The sequence below is a fragment of the Cnephaeus nilssonii genome (genome assembly GCF_951640355.1).
Source record: "Cnephaeus nilssonii genome assembly, chromosome: 10".
Lineage (NCBI taxonomy): Eukaryota > Metazoa > Chordata > Mammalia > Chiroptera > Vespertilionidae > Cnephaeus > Cnephaeus nilssonii.
In genome coordinates this window covers 76,500,920-76,521,543 of record NC_137081.1, presented here as the reverse complement: position 1 = coordinate 76,521,543, position 20,624 = coordinate 76,500,920, and the positions used below count along the sequence as shown (strand labels likewise).

Sequence of the window (20,624 nt, the reverse complement as noted above, 5' to 3'; positions counted from 1 at the left end):
ATGGGAGATTAGAGACCCCATGAGAAAATTTCTTTTTTATGGTTATGTTGCATAAGTAAGGTTGCTTTTTAAGACTTTTAATTAAAATGTTTTCCAAAAAAAATTGCTGTTTACAAAATAAATGAACAAATAAAATAGAAACAGATTCATAGACACAGAGATCAGACTGATGGTTGCCAGAGGGCAAGGAGTTCAGGGGACTAGGTGAAAAAGATGAAGGGTTTAAGAAAAACACATTGGTAGTTACAAAATAGTCATGAGGTGCAGCATTGGGAATATAGTCAATAATATTATAATAACTATGTATGGTGCCAGGTGGGTACTTTAAATATTGGGGGGGGGGCCATATTTTAAATATATGATTGCCTAACCACTATGCTATACATCAAAAATGAATACAAAATAATATTGGGTGGAAGAACCAAGATGGCAGCTTAAGAAAGCAACTGTACTTGCTGCCTCTCACAACCACATCAAAATTACAACTAAAATACAGAACACCATCATTCAGAACCACCTGAAATATGGCTGAATGGAAGTCCTACAACTAGAGAAGTAAAGAAGAAAGCACACTGATACTGGTAGGAGGGATGGAGGCACGGAATGGGCTGGATCGGCACCCACATGTGCTGCTTTTGGATCAGGAGGGAGATTGTCTCTGCGGAGGCCGCCTGTGAGAAACAAAGGGTCCCAGCCTCACACCAGCCTCCCAGCTCAGGGTTCCAGAGCTGGAAGAGAAGTTGCCATTAACTACGGACTATAAAAACTAGTGGGGATTGGAGCTGAGTGACACAGAGGCTGCTAGAGACCCAAGTGTTCCTTTTAAAGGGCTGGTGCACCAACTGAACTTAAAAGGTCCCACTTCCTCTGAGCTCCATTGCCAGAGTGAGGCTCTGGGGACCCAGACACATACGAGGAGGAATTGGATTGTCTGGCATCAGGGCAGGAAATCAGGGCAGCTTTCTCCCAGATGGAGGTGCTCCCAGGGGTCATTGTTCATGTGCTGGTACCTCCTCTGTGGCAGGACTGACTAGCCGCCATATCTGTTTGCTCTACCTTCGTGATTCCCTGAGATCCCACCTCATCCAATTTGCAGCACCACCCACTCATTTGCAGTGGTTTTTGCATATGAATGTCTGTCCTTGCTGAGGCTTCAGACTTTCCTAAGATCTTTCAAACAAGCTGCAGTTGGGTCAGCGTGCCCCAAACCTAACAATAAAAGGCCCAAGGCCCTGCACTAGCATAAGCCTGCCTTGCTTCATAGCTGGGCCTTGCCTGGGCATCTCCAAGCCCAATCCAAATAACTCCTGCAACGTGGCCCCATGCAGTGGCTGACTTTGCGCCTCCCTGGAGGCCCTAGAGCCATTGCACCTGGTGGACAGCTTCAGACCATACCAGATTACAACTCTACACATCCATAAGTGACACACTCAAGGGGAAGACTCAGTGAGGACTGAAGCCCCACTGAAGCAAGTCCATAGGGGTGTCTCCTGCACAGCATCTCTCTCACTGTAGCTGCAGTTGGTGCTCACAGCCAATTGGCCTGGAGGTCAACTCCTCCCAGTGACACGAACAGCAATCAAGGGTCAACAGCAAGACTGTGTACACAGCCCACACAGGGACACACCTAGAGTGCCCAGCTCAGATGACTGGGGAGGCTGAGCCACTGGGCCGTACAGGACACCTACTACACAAGGCCACTCTACCAATTCCGGGAGACATAGTAGCTCTATGTAATACACAGAAACAAATACAAGGAAGCAGCCAAAATTGGGAGACAACGTATCAGAAATGAAAGAAATGGAAGCAAGCAAACATTTGAATACAGATACAGAGTTCAAAACCATGGTTATAAGGTTACTCAAGGATCTTCTTGAGACTTTCAAGGATCTTAGTGAGAAAGTTAAAGACATGAAAAAGGACCAGTCAGAAATTAAGCATACACTAACTGAAATAAATAATAATTTACAGGGAATCAACAGTAGAGTAGAGGATTCTGAGAATCAAGTCAACGATTTGGAATATGAGGAAGCAAAAAAAAACACACCCAATTAGAAGAGCAAAAAGATAAAAGAATCCAAAAATATGAAGATAGTGTAAGGAGCCTCTGGGACAACTTCAAGCATACCAACATTCACATTATAAGAGTGCCAGAAGGAGATGAGAGAGAGAGCAAGATATTGAAAACCTATTTGAAGAAATAATGGCAGAATGCTTCCCCTACCTGGTGAAAGAAATGGACTTACAAGTCCAGAAAGCACAGAGAGTCCCAAACAAGAGGAATCCAAAGAGGCCCACACCAAGACACCACATAATTAAAATGCCAAGGGTTAAAAACAAAGAGAGAATCTTAAAAGCAGCAAGAGAAAAGCAGTTACCTACAAAGCGTTGCCCATATGACTCAGCTGATTTCTCAACAGAAACTTTGCAGGCCATGCGGACTGAGAGGTCCCGGGTTCGATTCTGGCCAAAGGGCACGTACCTTGGTTGTGGGCACATCCCCAGTAGGCAGCTGATCGATGTTTCTCTCTCATTGATGTTTCTAACTCTCTATCCCTCTCCCTTCCTCTCTGTAAAAAATCAATAAAAAAAATTTTTTTTTAAAAAGAAAGAAACTTTGCAGGCCAGAAGAGAGTGGTAAGAAATATTCAAAGTGATGAATATCAAGGACCTACAATCAAGATTACCCAGCAAAGCTCTCATTTAGAATTGAGGGTCAGATAAAGAGCTTCACAGATAAGAAAAAGCTAAAGGAGTTCACCACCACCAAACCAGTATTACATAAAATGTTGAAGGGTATTCTTGAAGAAGGGAAAGGGGAATGGGAAGGGAAAGGGATAAAAAATATGAACAATAAAATGGCAACAAATATATATCTATCAACAATTGAATCTAAAAATCAAAGTAAACAATTTAATGAACATAATCAACTGATAAATAAAATAGAATCAGAGGTATGGAAACATGGAACAGACTGATGAATTTCAATGAGAAGGGGGTTGGGGGCGGGAAGAGATTAACCAAAGATCTTACCTAAGGACACAGACAGTAGGGTGGTGAAGGCTTGGGATGGGGTGGGAACCAGGTGGAGATGGGCAATGGGAAGGTAAGGGGGACATCTGTAATATTCTCAACAATAAAGATTTTTTTAAATAAAAAAAAAAACATTGAATGTAAACTGTAATTGAAAAATTTAAAAAATAAAGTATAAGCAAAATTCAAAAACAAATTGCTATTTAAATGGGAATATTTTAATGCCAAAGCTTAATATAAAAGCTTGCAAAACCTGTTAAGCTAATTTATTACTGATGTCACATCACTTAAATTGATTTTACAAACTGCTTTTTTATGAAGCAATTTTTATGTTCCATAATGCTGTGTGCTATAGTGATGTTATTTAATTTGAGATTTTATAAAAGTATATTTTATTGCCATGTATTTTCTAATTTATAAAATTTCATCATTTTTTGTTAAAAATAACTCAGGGATTCTGCTATTGGTAGAAAGGTGGGTTTTTTTCTTGCATCTGAAGAGGCATGGGATTTATTGTATATTTATGATTTTTAAAACTTCTTTATTGTTTAAAGTATTACTTATAATATTACATATGTCTTCTTTTTCCCCCATTGACCTCTCCCCAGCCACTCCCACCCCCATCATACACCCTCACTCCCCTAGTGTCTGGTATGCTTATATGCATGCATACAAGTCTTTTGGTTGATCTCTTACCACCACCCCCCTGGATATTTATGATCCTATATTATAAAGAGCTAATATGCTAATTAGACCTGATGGCGGAACGACCTTCCGGAACAATGGGGGCGGGGCCGAGAGGCAGCCGGGCCGCAAGGGCCGAGCCCCTTGCACGAATTTCGTGCATTGACCCTCTAGTTTTATATATAGAGACTCACCTCACAAAAAGTACTTGAAAGTAATAATTTTGTAAGTTTCTTAATAGTTTATATTCTAGGGAATTTTTTTAAAGGAACATTGATAAATCATTTATAAAATAACTTCCTCTTTGTTTTATTCACTTACATATTTTTCCTTTTTCTTTAATTGTGTGGAAGATACTGGATGAAACTTAGATTAGTTGGCAGGAAAAGGGAAAAAAATTCCTGTGGTTAATAAACATAATGGTAGCTATTGAATACTTTAATGTTTCCCCCCCCTTCTTATTGTTAAATACAGGGTATATTTACTTCTGGCACATGGGAAGAGAAATCAGATGAAATTTTCTTTGCTGACTTCAAATTCTCAGTTACTCATCATTATCTTGTACAAGAATCCATTGATAAAGAAGGAAAGGATGAAGTACTAGAAGGTAGGCTTTTTTTAAAAATACGTATTTTAAACTCTTGACTTGTAGGGTTGATTATCATTTTGAATACGAATTTAGTTCTCTTGATTATGTAGTATCCTCTGGATATGGTTTACATATGCATAGTTATTTCACCAGTGCATCTGAAGTAGAAGTGATCTTTTCAGAGGAAGAATCACAGCATCATTTAAAAATTAATTAAATCAGCAAATATTTATGGAGTGCCTACCATGTGCTAGTTACTCTGCTAAGTCCATTTGAACCCAAACTTAAATTTATGTTTCAGTAGGGGAGATAGGTTTATAGGTAAGTAACAGTCATAGGAGGTAGAAAGTGCCATCCCAAAGCACAGATAAAGTTCTCCTAGAGTTCAGAGGAGAAAAGATTGCTTTTAATTGGGAAAGATCAGAGGTGTTATGGAGAATTAGGCAACTACTACGTGGGCTATGCTAGATATTCAATAAATGTGCTTATAGTTGTTTATAGGTCAAATCCCCAAAATCTTCGTCCCGAGATATACTAGTATATAACTGTAAGTGAGCAGGGTATTAAAAACATATACATTTTGGAGCTGTCAGTCAAAAATACCCTTTATTAATTTTATCTAATAAAAGTAATATGCAAATTGACCATACGTCCGCTACACCCACAAGCCATGCCCACCAGCCAATCAGGAGCAAATATGCAAATAAACCCAACCATGATGGCTACGGCCACAGAGAGCAGGAGGGAGGCTTGGGTTTCCCTGGCAATGGAGGAAGCCAAGCTTTCCGCCTGCCCTTGCCGGCCTAGGCCTCCACTCAAGGTTACAAAGTTTTAATGATAGAAGATAAATAAATCCAAACAGAAATGGAGGCAGCCACGGAGCTGGAAAGAGCAGGAGGCTAGGGTTGCCCCCGGCGATGGAGAAAGCCAAGCTTCTGAAGCCCTGGCCTGCCTTGGCCTTTGCTCCAGGCTACAAAGTTTCAATTATAGAAGATACATAAATCCCAACAGAAATGGCTGCCACCACGGAGGAAGCAGGAGGCTTGGCTCCACTCCAGGCTACAAAGTTTCAATTGTCGAAGATAGATAAATCCCAGATACCAGGGCCTCCGCTTGGGTCGCCGGGGGGCGTGGCTGGCCTGCAAACCACCACAGGCCCCTCACCCAGGCCGCCCCACACCCCAAGGGAACCCCCACCCTGATCCGGGACACCCTTCAGGGCAAACCAGCTGGCACCCACCCATACACCAGGCCTCTATCCTATCTAATAAAAGAGTAATATGCAGATTGACCATCACTCCAACACACAAGATGGCTGCTCCCATGTGGCCACAAGATGGCCACCACAAGATGGCCAGCAGGGGAGGGCAGTTGGGAGGGACCAGGCCTGCACAGGAGGGCAGTTGGGGGCAATCAAGCCTGTAGGGGAGGGCAGTTAGAGGTTACCAGACCGGCAGAGGAGGGAAATTGGGGGTGACTGGGCCTGCAGGGAAGGGCAGTTGGGGGGTACCCAGGCCTGCAGTGGAGAGCAGTTGGGGGGGACCAGGCCTGCAGGGGACAGCAGTTAGGGGCAAACATGCGGGAAGGGGAGCAGTTAGGCATCAATCAGGCTGGCAGGGGAGTGGCTAGGGGGTGATCAGGCTGGCAGGCAGAAGCGGTTAGGGGCAATCAGGAAGGCAGGCAGGCGAGCAGTTGGGAGCCAGCAGTCCTGGATTGTGAGAGGGATCCCAGATTGGAGAGGGTGCAGGCTGGGCTGAGGGACACCCCGGCCCCCCCGTGCACGAATTTCATGCACCTGGCCTGTAGTTTAGAAAATAAATATGCAGGATGTGTGTTAAAGTTTTTCTGGTCAGTTAAGGACATTTTGCTAAGTGAGAGAAAGACATTCCTCTTCCTCCGAATCTAAGTGCTAGCCCTAGATTTAAATCTTTGAGCAATTGCAAAACTACATGGACTAGCAAGACATGTTCTATAATATTTCTTTAATCATATTATAAAATTCTGCCTTAGAATGAAAAGTTAACTTTTTCATTATCTAATGTTTTTGTAGATGTTCTTCCACAGTCTATGCAAGATTTGCTGTGTATGAATAATGACTTTCCTCCAAGAGCACATTGCCTGGTAAGATGGTAGGTATACATTTTATTCAGAAGAACTTTTAGGAAATGTGTTGGGGAGGCCCCAAGACTGCCCAGGTTCGATGATTTGGTAGGAGGACCCTCAGGACTCAGCATATAGCTGCCCTTACTGCTATGACTTATTACAGTGACAGCATGCAAAGCAAAATCAGCAAAAGGAAAAGGTGCTTGAGACAAAGTTGTAGGCAGTACAAGTATTTAAGAGTCCTTTCCTAGTGGAGTCACACAGTACATACTTAATTCCCTTAACACCAGGTTGTGACAACATATGAAATGTTGCCTACCAAGGAAGCTTGTTAGAGGCTCTGCTCTCAGGGTTTTTAACCTTTTGCACTCGGATGTCGAGTGTGACTCGACACGTAGTTTCACCGTGGGGGGAAGGGGGATTTTTGTCTGTTTTTCCAGTATCTTTTCTTGTTTTCATTAGCATGAAAGGACAAGTAAAATGTAAATGCCGTCTCAACTGATGCCAAAAAATAAAAATAAAAATGAAAAACCGATAACGCATGTGAAATTTATTAGGAAACTAGTACATGATCTTGTTGGAGAATTCAGAGATGGTACACTAACTTCCAGGGGTAGATTATTATCCACTAACTTAGAGCAACGTTTAGATGGAAAGCTCCATATAATCACACCTTACCCTAACAAAAAACACAAAGATTGTGTTGTTTGTTCTAACAGAAAAATCAAAGGAAGAAGAAGAGAGACGATTTATATTTGCGAAACATGTGAATGTAAACCAGGTCTTCATGTGGGTGAATGTTTCAAAAAATATCACACCATGAAAAATTATAGAGATTAAAATTACTCTTTGAATGTATCAATAATTTGAAATATAAAAAAAATCCAAATAAATAAGTTTGTATGAAAAGAAACTCCAGTTTTTTATTCTACTGCCGCACTTTGTAAAATCTGGGGTATTTAAAAAATTAAATCCCAAGTAGAATAAAGGAATCGAGAAAAAAGCAAGCGAGTGCAAAGGATTAATTGGGGGTGGCACCTTCTGACTGATAACAAAATTTCAGACTCCCAGAAGGACGCAGGTGTTCAGTGTAAACTATATTGTTTGTAGGCACAAACATTTTAGGCACAGTAACTCTTATCAGTTAGAGCAGAAGTGAGAAACCTCCCTAAATCCAAGTTCCCAGGTGCCAGCAAAGGTAGGCCTTGGAAGTAGATTATCCTAAGGATAGCAGTCACTGGCCTAAATACCATAGAAAAGTTAACATATATTGTTGGGAATGGAATTGAAAAAAAAAATGTTGATCTCAGTTACATGATAACATCAAAGCTCTAAATTATAAATGTGACACATTAATAAAAAAGGCACATCACATTTAAAAGGGCTTTATCTTTTTTAGTAATTCAAAGTATGTCTGAATTTTATTTCGGAGGGAGTGGCATTAATACACACCATCACTAAAATGGTCCAAGTATAAGCCATAGTCAAGAAAGGAGACCTGGTAAAGGGAATTTATAAACTGGTTTTAAATTATTCTGTTGGTGTGAGTTGGTCTTTTAATTTTTTATTAAAGAATTTCTAAGACAGGGGAAAATGATAACATCTGTGTTTATTTCTTTTTGTTCATTCCATTGTGATTACTATAGCAAGCAGATTATGTAGCACACTAACAAAATAAAAGAATTATTTGCAAGTGCAAATAAACTGGATATTGTTTCATAAATACTGCTATATTAGCATGATATTTTAAAAACTTTGAACTTAAACAATTTAAACAACTATAAAAGGAATTCAATAAATTACCCATTTAATTTAATCAGAAGAATCCCCTGATCTTTAAATGGGTAATTTAAATGTGAATATATACATTAACATGGCAAAATACTGTATATTGGAAGGCAGCATGTTATTATAGAGCAGGGGTGGGGAGCCTTTTTTCCGCCAACGGCCATTGGATATTTATAACATCATTTGCTTAATATAAATTTATGTTGCTATGAAAAAGTGCCTAGATTTATTGAATTTCGAGTCCTGCTTGCAATTGCCTTGGAAGGGCCAGACCAAATGATTTTGTGGGCCTTACACGGCCCTCAGGCCAGACGGTCCCCACCCCTGTTATAGAGCAAGACTTTCTTTCGACATTAACTGAACACCTACTGTTTGGCCAGACACTGAATTATACAAACTTATGTTTAATTTCTAGTTTAAGTACTTATTATGTTGGCAACTTTAGGCAAGTTACTTAATTTCTGTGTGTTAGTTTCTACGTTGGTAAAGTCAGCATAATAAATAACATGCACCTTTAGGGTATGTGTGAGGATTTAATAATATAATGGCATATAGTGTGTTTATCAGAATCTCAGTGCCATTATGTAATTTCTGTTAAGCTTTTTAAAAATAATGCTTTTATTGATTTCACAAAGGAAGGGAGAGGGAGAAAGAGATAGAAACATCTGTGATGATAGAAAATCATTGATCAGCTGCCTCCTGCAAGCCCCCTCCTGGGGATGGAGCCTGCAACCCAGGCATATGCCCTGACTGGAATCAAACCGTGGGTTTATGTCTGGATGCTGTTGGTTTCTGTAGTTTTATAATAAGTATTTAATTAGCTACTGTGACTCCTCCAAGTTTTTTCTTCCTTTTCAGTGTCATTTTGGCTCCCTCACTTTTCCATTTACATTTTAGAATTTGTTTGTCTTTATGTACAAAAAGTCCTGGTGGAATTTTGATTGGAATTGTTTTAGATTTCTAGGTAAGTTTGGAGAAAATTGAATCATTACTATGCTGAGTCTTCCATTTTATGAACTTGGTTATCGTTGGTCTCTCCAAATTTTTAGATTTTATTTGATTTCTTTCATCAATGTCTTAGTTTTCAGCATACAGATCCTGGATATGTTTTGTTAGATTTATACCTAATTATTGCTTTCTTCTTTTTAAGGAGCTATTGTAATGCTATTATTTTTATAAATTCATCTAGTTGTTGCTAGTATGTAGAAATAGGACTGATTTTTGTGCATTGATCTTATATCCAATGACATTACTAGATTGCTATTCTATGAATATTGTAATGTCTTTAGGGTTTTCCATCTAAATAATCATGCTGTCTTTGAATATGGTTTTATTTATTTTTTAATAGTCTCTATGTCTTTTTTCCCCCTTGCCTTTTTAAACTGGCTAGGGCTTTCAGTAAAATACTGAATAGGAGTGGTGAGGATGGATGTCTTTGCCGTGTTCTGATTTCAAAGGGAAAGCATTTTGTTTTTACCATTAAGTACAATGTTAGCTGTAAACTTTTCATGGAGATTTTTTTAATAGATGCTCTTTATCAGGTTGAGAAAATTTCCTTCTATTCCTAATTTGCTGAGAATTCTTAAGAATGGATGTTGAATTTTGTCAAATGTTTTTTTTCTGCTTAAATTGATATGATCATTTGTTCCTTCTTTAGATTTTTTTTATACTCAGCAGAGGATATGTTTATTGATTTTGGAGGGAGGGAGGGAGGAGGAGAGAGAGAGAGAGAAAGAAAGAAAGAGAGAGAGAGAGATATCAGTTGGTTGCTTCCCATTTGAGCCCTACTGGGGATCAAACCCGAAACCTTTTGGTGTATGGGACGATGCTCTAACCAACCAAGCCACCTGGCCAGGGCTCTTCTTTAGATTTTTAATATGGTAGTTACATTGGTTAATTTTTTTGATATCTAGCTTTGTATTCCCATGATAAACCCCACCTTTTGTGGTATAATTTCTTTGTGTGTGTGTGTGTATTTATTTATTTACTAGTAGCCCATTTGCAGGAAGAATCCTGCAAGCGGCCGCTGCGGCCGCCGCTGTTGCGGCTGCTGCGCCTGCACCCGCGGGCCACTGCCGCCCGCCCCGCTCTGCCCTGCCCTGCCCAGGCTTTCCCTCTGGCAGCCACCTTGCTTTCCGCTTTTCCTCCCTCTTCCTTCTAAGTTGTCTTCAGTCTTCACTCCTCCCTCCTTCAGCGTATGCAAATTAACCGCCATCTTTGTTGGGTAATTTGCATACTCACCCTAATTGGCTGGTGGGCATGGCTTTGGCTGGTGGGCGTGGCTTGGGCATAGCAAAGGTGCGGTCAATTTGCATATTACTATTTTATTAGGTAGGATTGCTGGATTTAATATGCTGTATTTTTATTGAGGACTGTCTGTGTTCATGATGAATATTGGTCTGTGGTTTCCTTATAGTTTGGTTTTGGTATCAGTATTGCTGGCTTTATAATGTGAGTTGGGAAGTATTTTGTTCTATTTATCTAATATCTGGAAGGGAGTGTGTCAAATTGACGTTATCTTTAAATATTTGGTAGAATTTATCACTGAAACCATTTGGCCTTGGAGTTCTCATTTTATTGAGGTGTTGGTCCCTTCTAGGATCCAGGTTTTAAGAAAACTCTTGGTTCCAGTTCCTTGTCTCATCTACACCCATGTCCCTGAGGGACCACTCAAAATGTAACAACCTCTGTACTGAGATAGATTGATGGAAAGTCCCTGCACAGACAATTCTTCAGTGGATCTAAAGCAGAAGGAAGCTGGCATGTTTAGATTACTTTGTAGAGAGATGGGTAACATCATTGAAAACATATAAAGTTACTATTTCCTCGTAAGCACAGGCACAGTTGTGGATGATAATATCCAAGTGATATGCTTCTGGAAGCATAGTTTCCAGGCCTCGCCTTACTTATGTTTGTTACTGGGGTATTCTTGGACATACCCTAGTCTGAGTACACGCCACAGACCACCTCCCAGGGATGGGTATACTTGATCAATCTCAGAGTTATAGAATTCACATTATTGCTGCAAGGCTAAAATCCTACCTAATAATAGACAAATATGCAAATTGACCGCACCTTCGCTATGCCCAAGCCACGCCCACCAACCAATCAGGACGAGTATGCAAATTATCCCAACAAATATGGCGGCTAATTTGCATATCAAGATAGCATAGAAAGAAGCCAAGAGCTGCAGAAGGTAGCAAAGCTGCGGAGAAGCAAGCAAGCCGGGGGGAGGAGAAGGGAGGAGCAGAGGCGGGGCCGGGGAAGAAGGAAGGAGAGCAGGCGGGCTGGCGGAAAAGGGAGAAAAGCAGGTGGGCTGGGGGAGAAGGCGGGGCGGGGGAGAAGGGAGGAGCGGAGGCGGGGCGGGGGACAAGGGAGGAGAGCAGGCGGGGGCGGGGTGAGGGGTAGAGTGCAGCAGGAAACCCTATTGCAGGATTTTTCCTGCAATGGAAACACTAGTATATGATATTCTCAGACATAAATATACTTTTCTTCTATCATTCTCAGTCTCTTGAGTCCAGCAATTTTCAACCTTTTTATCTCATGGCACACATAAACTAATTACTAAAACTCCACGGCACACCAAAACAGAATTTTTGCTGATCTAACAAAAAAATAGGTATAATTTTGTTTCATTCACACCAGAAAGCTATTGTTGTGTTGGCTATTGTCTTTTTTTATTATTATTATTATTTGACGATCTGAGGGAAAAGAGGTCAGTGCCCCCAACTAAATAGTCAGGTACTGCATGTTTTAAAAATTCAGTCTATCAAAGCATCAGTTTTGTAGACATCTCTGTGAGTCATACTGATAGGCTTTTAGCATCTAAAAAGCTTGTCATGTAACATCCAAATCCCCAGTTCCTAGCCCTGAGGACCCATATCTCCAAACCCTGGGTTTTCTCAGAGTCACCTTGAGTGCTTGCTTCTGGCTTTCAGTTTCCTCTTTGTGTCTATCCCCCAGTAATCTCCACTTTATTCCTTCACGTTTAGCTATTATTTTTAAAACATTGTGATATTTAATCAGGTAGTTTGGTATGTTTCAAGGAGGGGGTCTGTGTCATGTCAGTCTGCCATATTGCTTCCCTATTTAAAATTTGATCTTTGAAAGATCGGAAGGCCAACAACCAAACTTTTGATAATTATTTGAAAACTAGGCATATTAAAAGTATATGTGTTACAAGAAATACTAGAAGTGTATTTCTTGTATCACATGATCTCACGCATCTGGGGGAAATAATGAACAACATAAACTGATGAACAGGGACAGACCCGGAGACAGGGAAGCATCGATCAGACTGTCGGACCTCAGAGGGAAGGTAGGGAAGGGTGGGGGGGAGGGGGAGAGATCAACCAAAGGACTTGTATGCATGCATATAAGCCTAACCAGTGGTCACGGACAACAGGGGGGTGAGGGCATACGTGGGGAGGGGTTTGGGATGGGAATGGGGGGATGAGGACAATTATGTGATACCATAATCAATAAAAAAAAAAAAAAGTATATGTGTTGTCTCTTATTAGGCAAACATTATTTTTAAACATTTACTATGAGCCAGATACTGGGATACCACGGATGAAATATCACCCCTGTCTCAGTAAGCTTTGGAATTATTAGTAGGGGGACAGAAAAGGGAACAAATGGCAACACTGTTGACAGATGCCTTCAGACTGGGCAGCGCGGGCTTGATGCAGGCTCAGAAAAGGTGCCGCCTTTTCAGACAGATTAAGTCTGGAAAGAGGGTTGAGAATGGCAAAAGATGAGAAGGGACTGGTGTAATTTGGGTCTAATGTGAACTGAGAATCTTAGGAAGATTTCATGGTATTTTAATGCTTCTATTTTATATAGAATTTTTAAATTATAATTGTTAAATATTAAAATCTTTGCAATTGGAAAGATTATAAATTACTCAACATGATTTTTTAGCAACTGAAGAATAAGTATATCAAGAAGTTTTTACCTATAAATATTTCCTTCAAAAAAATTAAACTGAACTTAATACTAAAACAGTGATTTTGAAGATTTGAAAACTATTTTGCAAAATACTCATTCATACCATTTGTATACAATCAGTATAGGTTTGAATGAGAAAATTCATATATGGTTAACTTATATTTTCAGATCAAACTTTAGAAATTTGAGCCTAGCCGGTGTAGCTCAGTGGTTGAGTGTTGGACGTATGAACCAGGAGATCACAGTTTGATTCCTGGTTAGCGCATATGCCCAGGTTTCGAGCTCGATCTCCAGTGTGGGACATGCAGGAGTCAGCTAATCAATGATTCTCTGTCATCATTGATGTTTCTCTCTCTCCCTCTCTCTTCCTCTCTGAAACTAATAAAAATATATTGGGGGACAAAAAGAAAATAGAAATTTGACATTTGTGTCAAATGTTTAATTTTATTAATTCTGGTTTATTGATCTACACTTATTTTTGATATCTTGTAGTTTCAGTTTCTATATCAAGCACCTGTCAGATTAGCTCCTAACCTGTTTAACTATTTTAAGGGTATTTTATAAAACTGGCCATTAAAAGGTATGTGGATGTGATTAGTTTTTATGGTCTAGGCAAGATAATTGATCTTAATGATGTGATTTGGTGGATGCTTCTCTCCACCTCCTTATATAACCTGTGCTTTAAAAATCTTCTAATGGCTGATTCCTGAAACCATCATTAGGGATTTATTCCCTTGGTTAATTGTTATTCCTTATTCAGCACTGTGAATGACACAAATGTTAGCTGTAGCAGACATTTATGCCCAAATGTAAATTCATGAGATCTTTATTGAGCAGAAGTTTTAATAAGAAAATAGGATTATGAACCTCTCTATCTCCTAAAGATATCCACATCCTAAAACTTGTGAATATAGGTTATATGGCAAGAAGGAATCAATGGAGCAGATGGAATTAGGGGTGCTAATCAACAGACCTTAAGATATATCCTGGATTATCTGGGTGGGCCCAGTGTAATATTAAGAGTTCCTAAAAGTGGAAGAACTATGCAGAAGAGAGTCAGAGTGAGGTGATGGGAGAAGAAGTTGGCCTGCTGTTGCTGGGTTTGAAGGTGGAAGAGGCCACGGGCCGAGGAATGAAGTTGCCTCCAGAAGCCGGGAATGACAAGGGATGAATTCTCCTTTGCAGCCTCCAAAAGGAACACAGCCTTGCTAAGAACTTGATTTTAGTCTCTTGAGACTTGTGTCAGACTTCTAACCTATAGAACTGTATGATAATAAATTTTGGTTGTTTTAAGCTACCAAATCTGTGATATTTTGTTATAGCAGCACTACAAAAATAACACAGAAAGTGAGAGCATAAATGCTATATGCCTGGGGAGGCTCTACTGAGATTGGAAAAATACACTGAAAGTACAGCTAGGTTTAACTGAGGACAAATTTTGTCTCTATGGTTTTGCCTTTGTCAGACCTTCAGCTTCAGTTACTTTGTGGTCACTATAAGGGAACAGCAGCCGCAATAAAAGGAACAGTCCACAAACAATCTTATGAACTGTGTTTATAATTGAATAATTATGATGGTTTTTTAAAAATTTATTTTTGTGATTTTAATGTATTTTTTTGCTGGGGAGAGAGACAGAGACAGAGACAGAGATAGACATGAAAGGACCTGGTAATTTTGAGAATGGAATTTTAAAATAGCCCTAAGGACCTATAAAATGTTCTTATTCTTTAAAAGGCTAATGTTCAGAGGACTTCTGATAATGGTGACATGAAGTGTTGGCAATTACCTTCTTAAAAAAAGAAAAAGAATATATGAAACTGGAAGAAGTTTTATAAATAACTATTTTAGGGCACTGGAAATTGCTTAAAGGCAGAAAAAAATTTAGAAGTTTGTGGGGTTTTTTTCTCTTGAAAAACTGCTTGAGCTTCTGATAAGAACAGAGGGGCCTCTGGCCCTTCTACTTGTGGCTGTTCTATTACTGTCCCTCTTCGCCCAGATCTCTGTTGGTGAGAACTGTTGTTTTCCAGCCTAGGCTGGCCATGAAAACCACCAGCTCTTTTGTCAGATAGGCAGACTTGCTTCTGGGTGAAGGGCAAAAACCTGTACCTTTGCTAGGCCAAGGTTGCAGTCCATAGGCAAGTGGTGGATTCATCAGAGATTTAACAAGGATATTCTGTATGGGAACCATGGAAGAGCTGGGTTCATCTGTATGCATTCCTGTATGATAGGAAACTACATATGTACACAGGAGACACCAGAGCCCAAACTTTAAAGCTAGCTGTGACTTTGAGTGAATTATCCAACCCCCACACACAGATCAGTCATTGGAAAATGAAAGCCTTACTGGTTTAGATGTTTAAACACATCTGTGCCCAGATTGTTGGCTTATCACTAAAACAAAGGATAGCCTGGTTAAAAAAACAAGAACAAAATGACTGAATAGAGACATTAATAACTGAATACCTTGGGGGAGACAGATTGCACAGTTTAAGCCCAGGCAAGTTACTAAATACAAACAAAAAAGAAGCAACCCTCAGGAAAGTTAAATAGGGCCTGGTTTTGCTAAAATATATTACCTAAATGTAATTTTCAACCACAGATGACTAGATATGCAGGGTCACACAGGAAAATGTGGCCCATATGCAAATAGGGAAAAAAAACCACACAGTAGAAATGGACTCTAGTGGACCCAGATATTAGATTTACCAATAGTTTCAAAGCAGTTACTATAAATATATTCAAAGAATTAAAAGTATACTAACAATGAATCAAATAGGATATCTCAATAAATGGAAACTATAATAAAGAACCAAATGAAAACCCCACAGTTGAAAAGTATAACTAAGGCTTGGAGCTAATAATCGCCACATTTTAAAAATTTACTTAGTTTTTCTTGACTTGCAGGCTAAGTCTCAATCCCTCTCTAAAATGCCACTTAATAAAATTGTCTGTACAGTTTTTTAAAAAGTATAACTGAAATAAACTCACCAAATAACTTATATTGATCCTTCAAAGATAATAGTAGGAAAAGTACATTAGAATTTAGAGAAGAGAACATATTTAACAGGGGTGAATGATTGGTATTTGAGACAAATATTCAAAAAAAGATCCAGCAGGATTTGCATATTCAGTGATGGCAATAGAGTGTGTGTGTGTGTGTGTGTGTGTGTGTGTGTGTGTGTGTGTGGCATTTTACGTGGAGGACATAAAACCAGAGGATAGAATTTCATTGTAGATAAATAAAAAGCAGTTCAGTTTGGTTTGTTTGTTGTTAATGGCAACATACACTGGCACAGGCTGTGTTTGTGTAGAGAGGGAAGAGATAGTTTGGCAATAGCTATCAATGTTAAAGATACAGATGTTCTTTTTCCAGCAACTTTTAGGAGTTTATTTCACAGATATACTTGTAGAAATAGACAATTACAATATTGTTGCAACAGCATAAAACTGGAAGCAAAGTATTGATGAATAGGGGATAAGGTACAGAATATATATCCTAATATATAAAAAGCCAGGGGCAGTCACGACCAAAACAATCGGACAGATGACCGAACACAGGCTGCCTGGGGTGACAAGGCTGGCAGGGGGGTTAGTGAGGGATGACCAAACGACTAACAGCAGGCTGTGTGGGGCGACCAGGCTGGCAGGGAGGGCAGTTGGGGGCGACCAGGCTGGCAGGGGGACAGTTGGACGATCAGGCCGGCTGGCATATATATGTGTGTGTGTGTATATATATATATATAATGTGTGTGTGTGTGTGTGTGTGTACATATATATATATATATATATATATATATATATATATATATGTACACACACACACACACACACACACACACACACACACACACACACCACTAGAGGCCGAATGCACGAAATTCATGCAAAGGGCTTGGCCCTCGCAGCCCCGGCTTCATCCAGAAGGTTGTTCAGCTTTCCAGTCTATTTAGCATATTACGCTTTTATATATATACTAGAGGCCCAGTGCATGAATTTTGTGCATGGTGGGGGGGGCCTCCCCTCAGCCCAGCATGCACCCTCTCCAATCCAGGACCCCTCAGGGGTTGTCCGACTGCCGGTTTAGGTCCATCCAGGATCGGACCTAAACCGGCAGTCGGACATCCCTCTCACAATCTGGGACCGCTGGCTCCTAACTGCTCACCTGCCTTCCTGCCTGCCTGTTTGCCCCTAACTCCTTCCCCAGCTGGCCTGGCCACCCCCAACTGACCTCCCCCCCCTGCTGGCCTGGTCGCCCCCAACTGCTCCCCCCCCCACCGGCCTGGTCACCTCCAACTGCCCTCCCCTGCTGGCCTGATCACCCCAACTGCTCCCCCCTGCTGGCCTGATCACCCCTAACCACCTCTGCCTTGGCCCCTGCCACCGTGGCTTTGTCCGGAAGGACGTCCAGAAGATGTCCGGTCTAATTAGCATATTACCCTTTTATACACACACACACACACACACACACACACACTAGAGGCCTGTTTGCACGAATTTGTGCATGGGTGGGGTCTGATCGGCTGGGCTGACTGGGGGGAGGGGCCACGGGCAGTTTGCTGCCCGGCCCAGCACCCTGGTCAAACTCCCGGTCTAGGGAACAATTTGCATATTAGCTTTGTATTATATAGGATATATATAGTATGTATATACACATATATACATATATATTATAATCTTATTTGAAGATAGAGTTGGTACATGGACAGATAAAATATTTCTGGAAGAAGAACCAGCAAACTGTTGACAGTGGTTTCATTCTAGTGTGGGGATGGCACAGGGAAGTGTTCTCTTGTTTTCTGTCTTCCAAGGACATTAAAAAAAGAAAACTATTTTTCAAGACCTGTAGAGCTTAAAATTCATAGCTCTGGCCTCCTTCCAGTATTTGATGCTGCTTCTACATAACTAATTTTGAGGAGGGTAGAGGTGATCGCTCCAACACAAATGGCAGTAAATAAAATCTTCTTAAAAAGTCCAACCCATAATCTGTTTATTGTTCAGATATGAATGGCAAAATGAATTTTTGTATCTGAACAATAAACAGATTATGGGTTGGACTTTTAAAGAAGATTTTATTTACTGCCATTTGGAGGATGTCTTGAGGAGAATGTTTATAAAAACTAGAGGCCCGGTGCACGAATTCATGCATAGGTGGGGTCCCTTGGGGTAGCCTGCGGAGTACGGGCCCCAGCTTGCACCCCCAGCCTCGAAGCCCTGCAGCCCTGCCTGGCACCCTGCCTTGGGTTGGTGCCACCCCCTCACCTGCTGTACAATCCTGCCTCCAGGGCGATTGATTGGGACCCGGCCCCCCGCCCAGCTCCCTCAGTGACTGGGAGCTGGGTGGTGGCCCCACCCCACACCGCTGCTGTTGGTCACCGTCTGCAGGGCAATCGGCAGGGCAATCAGGCCCCCACTCGCACCTGCCTTGACCTGGTGCCGCCCATTCACCTGCTTCACCATCCTGCCACGGTCTCGCTCTCATCAGGGTCCATCGGGGCCAGCAGTGCCTCCACTGCCACCCGCTGCCAGTGCCATGTCACTGAAGCCCACCATGTTCCGCGCCACCCCCTGGTGGTCAGCACACATCATAGTGAGCGGTCAAACGACCGCCCAAGGGGACAATTTGCATATTAGGCTTTTATTATCCTATCTAATAAAAGAGCAATATGCAAATTTACCATCACTCCAACACACAAGATGGCTGCCTCCATGTTGACACAAGATGGCCACCACAAGATGGCCAGCAGGGGAGGGCAGTTGGGAGGGACCAGGCCTGTAAGGGAGGGCAGTTGAGGGTGATCAAGCCTGCAGGGGAGGGCAGTTAGGGGTGACCAGGCCGGCAGGGGAGGGCAGTTAGGGGCAAACAGGCTGGCAGGGGAGCAGTTAGGCATCAATCAGGCTGGCAGGGGAGTGGTTAGGGGTGATCAGGCTGGCAGGCAGAAGCGGTTAGGGGCAATCAGAAAGGCAGGCAGGCGAGCAGTTGGGAGACTGCAGTCCTGGATTGTGAGAGGGATGTCCAACTGCCCAGTAGGATCGGGCCTAAACGGGCAGTTGGACATCCCTTGAGGGGTCCCAGATTGGAGAGGGTGCAGGCTGGGCTGAGGGACACACACCCCTGTGCACAAATTTCGTGCACCAGGCCTCTAGTATAGGATAAGCATCCACAACTCTTTTCATATCTAGAGTTAAAATAAATTAGGCAATGAGTAATGCCTTTCATAATCTTTATTTTTAAAAATTATTAAATACATATTGAGGAGAGCCTAGGACAGGAATTTTCAATAAGCAAGATCTCCAACTTGAACTTTCATGTTTGTAAAGTTTGGCTGCAAATTTGTGGTTTTTAAAGGCATTTTTAAAGACAGATAAATAAATTTTCATTATTATAAAGTACCATAGCAAGAATAAACTATTTTCTGATAATGTTGTCATCTACCTAAGTGTTATTGAGTAAAAGAATAAAGAATTCCTTTAATTATGATACTTAAGTTAACCATTTGTCTCTTTGAAATAGTGTATCATGGCTTGTAATTACTGTGTATCATGGCTTGTAATTATTTTACTGCCACTTAGGAATCTTTCAAACTTTCTCTTTCTATAATAGTGGACTTAATGTTATCAGTTAATCAAAGCAAAATTTCAGTGCTAGCTTTCATGTTTCATTTTTAAAATTAAACTTTTAAAGCAAAACTGTTATTTATTTCCCTTGTGATTTCAGCACATTGCTTCTAGTTTGTAGTAGAATGATGGAAGTATTTTACTAAATGAAGGCATTCTGATTGTAGGTTCAGTTGCTATTAAAAAAAAGAAAGAAACACATGTACTTCAAACCTGACTTGTTAAATTTCTTAAGGGACTTTTTTTTAAAATGTTTTTCAAATAATGTATTTTTGTATTCTGAAGTTCCCCCTGTTTAATAGCAGTCATTCCTTTTTTTTTTTTTTTTTTTAAGGTATGGACTGCGAGAGTTCGTGGTGCTCGCCCCTGCAGCAAACAGCGATGCTGTTCTCAGTGAATCTAAGTGCAATCTTCTTCTAAGTTCTGTGTCTATTGCTTTGGGAAACACTGGCTGGTAGGGGACATTTTGAAAAATAGACAATAAGTTAAAAACTATTTTTAATCATATTTTATGAAGGAAAATGGTTATCAAGTGTTAGGTTTTTTTAAAAATTATACTTGGGATTACTACTTGTACATTATTATACTTTTGGAATATTGTATATAAGACTAACTCAACAAAACCTTTAGGCAGAGCATTTGTAAAGGGAAACATACTGAAATACTCAATGAATGTTCAAAATGAAGAGTACTGTTTTTGTGCTTTGCTTCCAAATGTTTAGTGTATTTAAATTTTGTTACAAAATCTAATTTTAAAACTTGACAGCATTGCCTTGTTCAACCTCAGCTGGAAACATGCTCATCAAGTGACTCAAATTTTAATGCTCTCCACATGTCTGCAAATGACTGTGAAAGTGCTGCA

General features: G+C 40.7%; 1 protein-coding gene across 2 annotated transcripts in view; it reads left to right on the top strand.

The window, feature by feature from the left end:
• RAB3GAP1 (RAB3 GTPase activating protein catalytic subunit 1) overlaps positions 1–20,624 on the top strand; it is a 123,685-nt gene that overhangs the window by 37,902 nt on the left and 65,159 nt on the right. The window contains exons 4-6 of one of the 2 annotated variants that reach the window (XM_079781910.1): positions 4,192–4,324; positions 6,357–6,435; positions 20,097–20,216. In XM_079781910.1, the coding sequence (XP_079638036.1) occupies positions 4,192–4,324; positions 6,357–6,435; positions 20,097–20,216 (332 nt within the window). Of the gene's footprint in view, positions 1–4,191; positions 4,325–6,356; positions 6,436–20,096; positions 20,217–20,624 lie in introns of those variants that run through there. The other variant, XM_079781911.1, reaches the window with a different exon arrangement.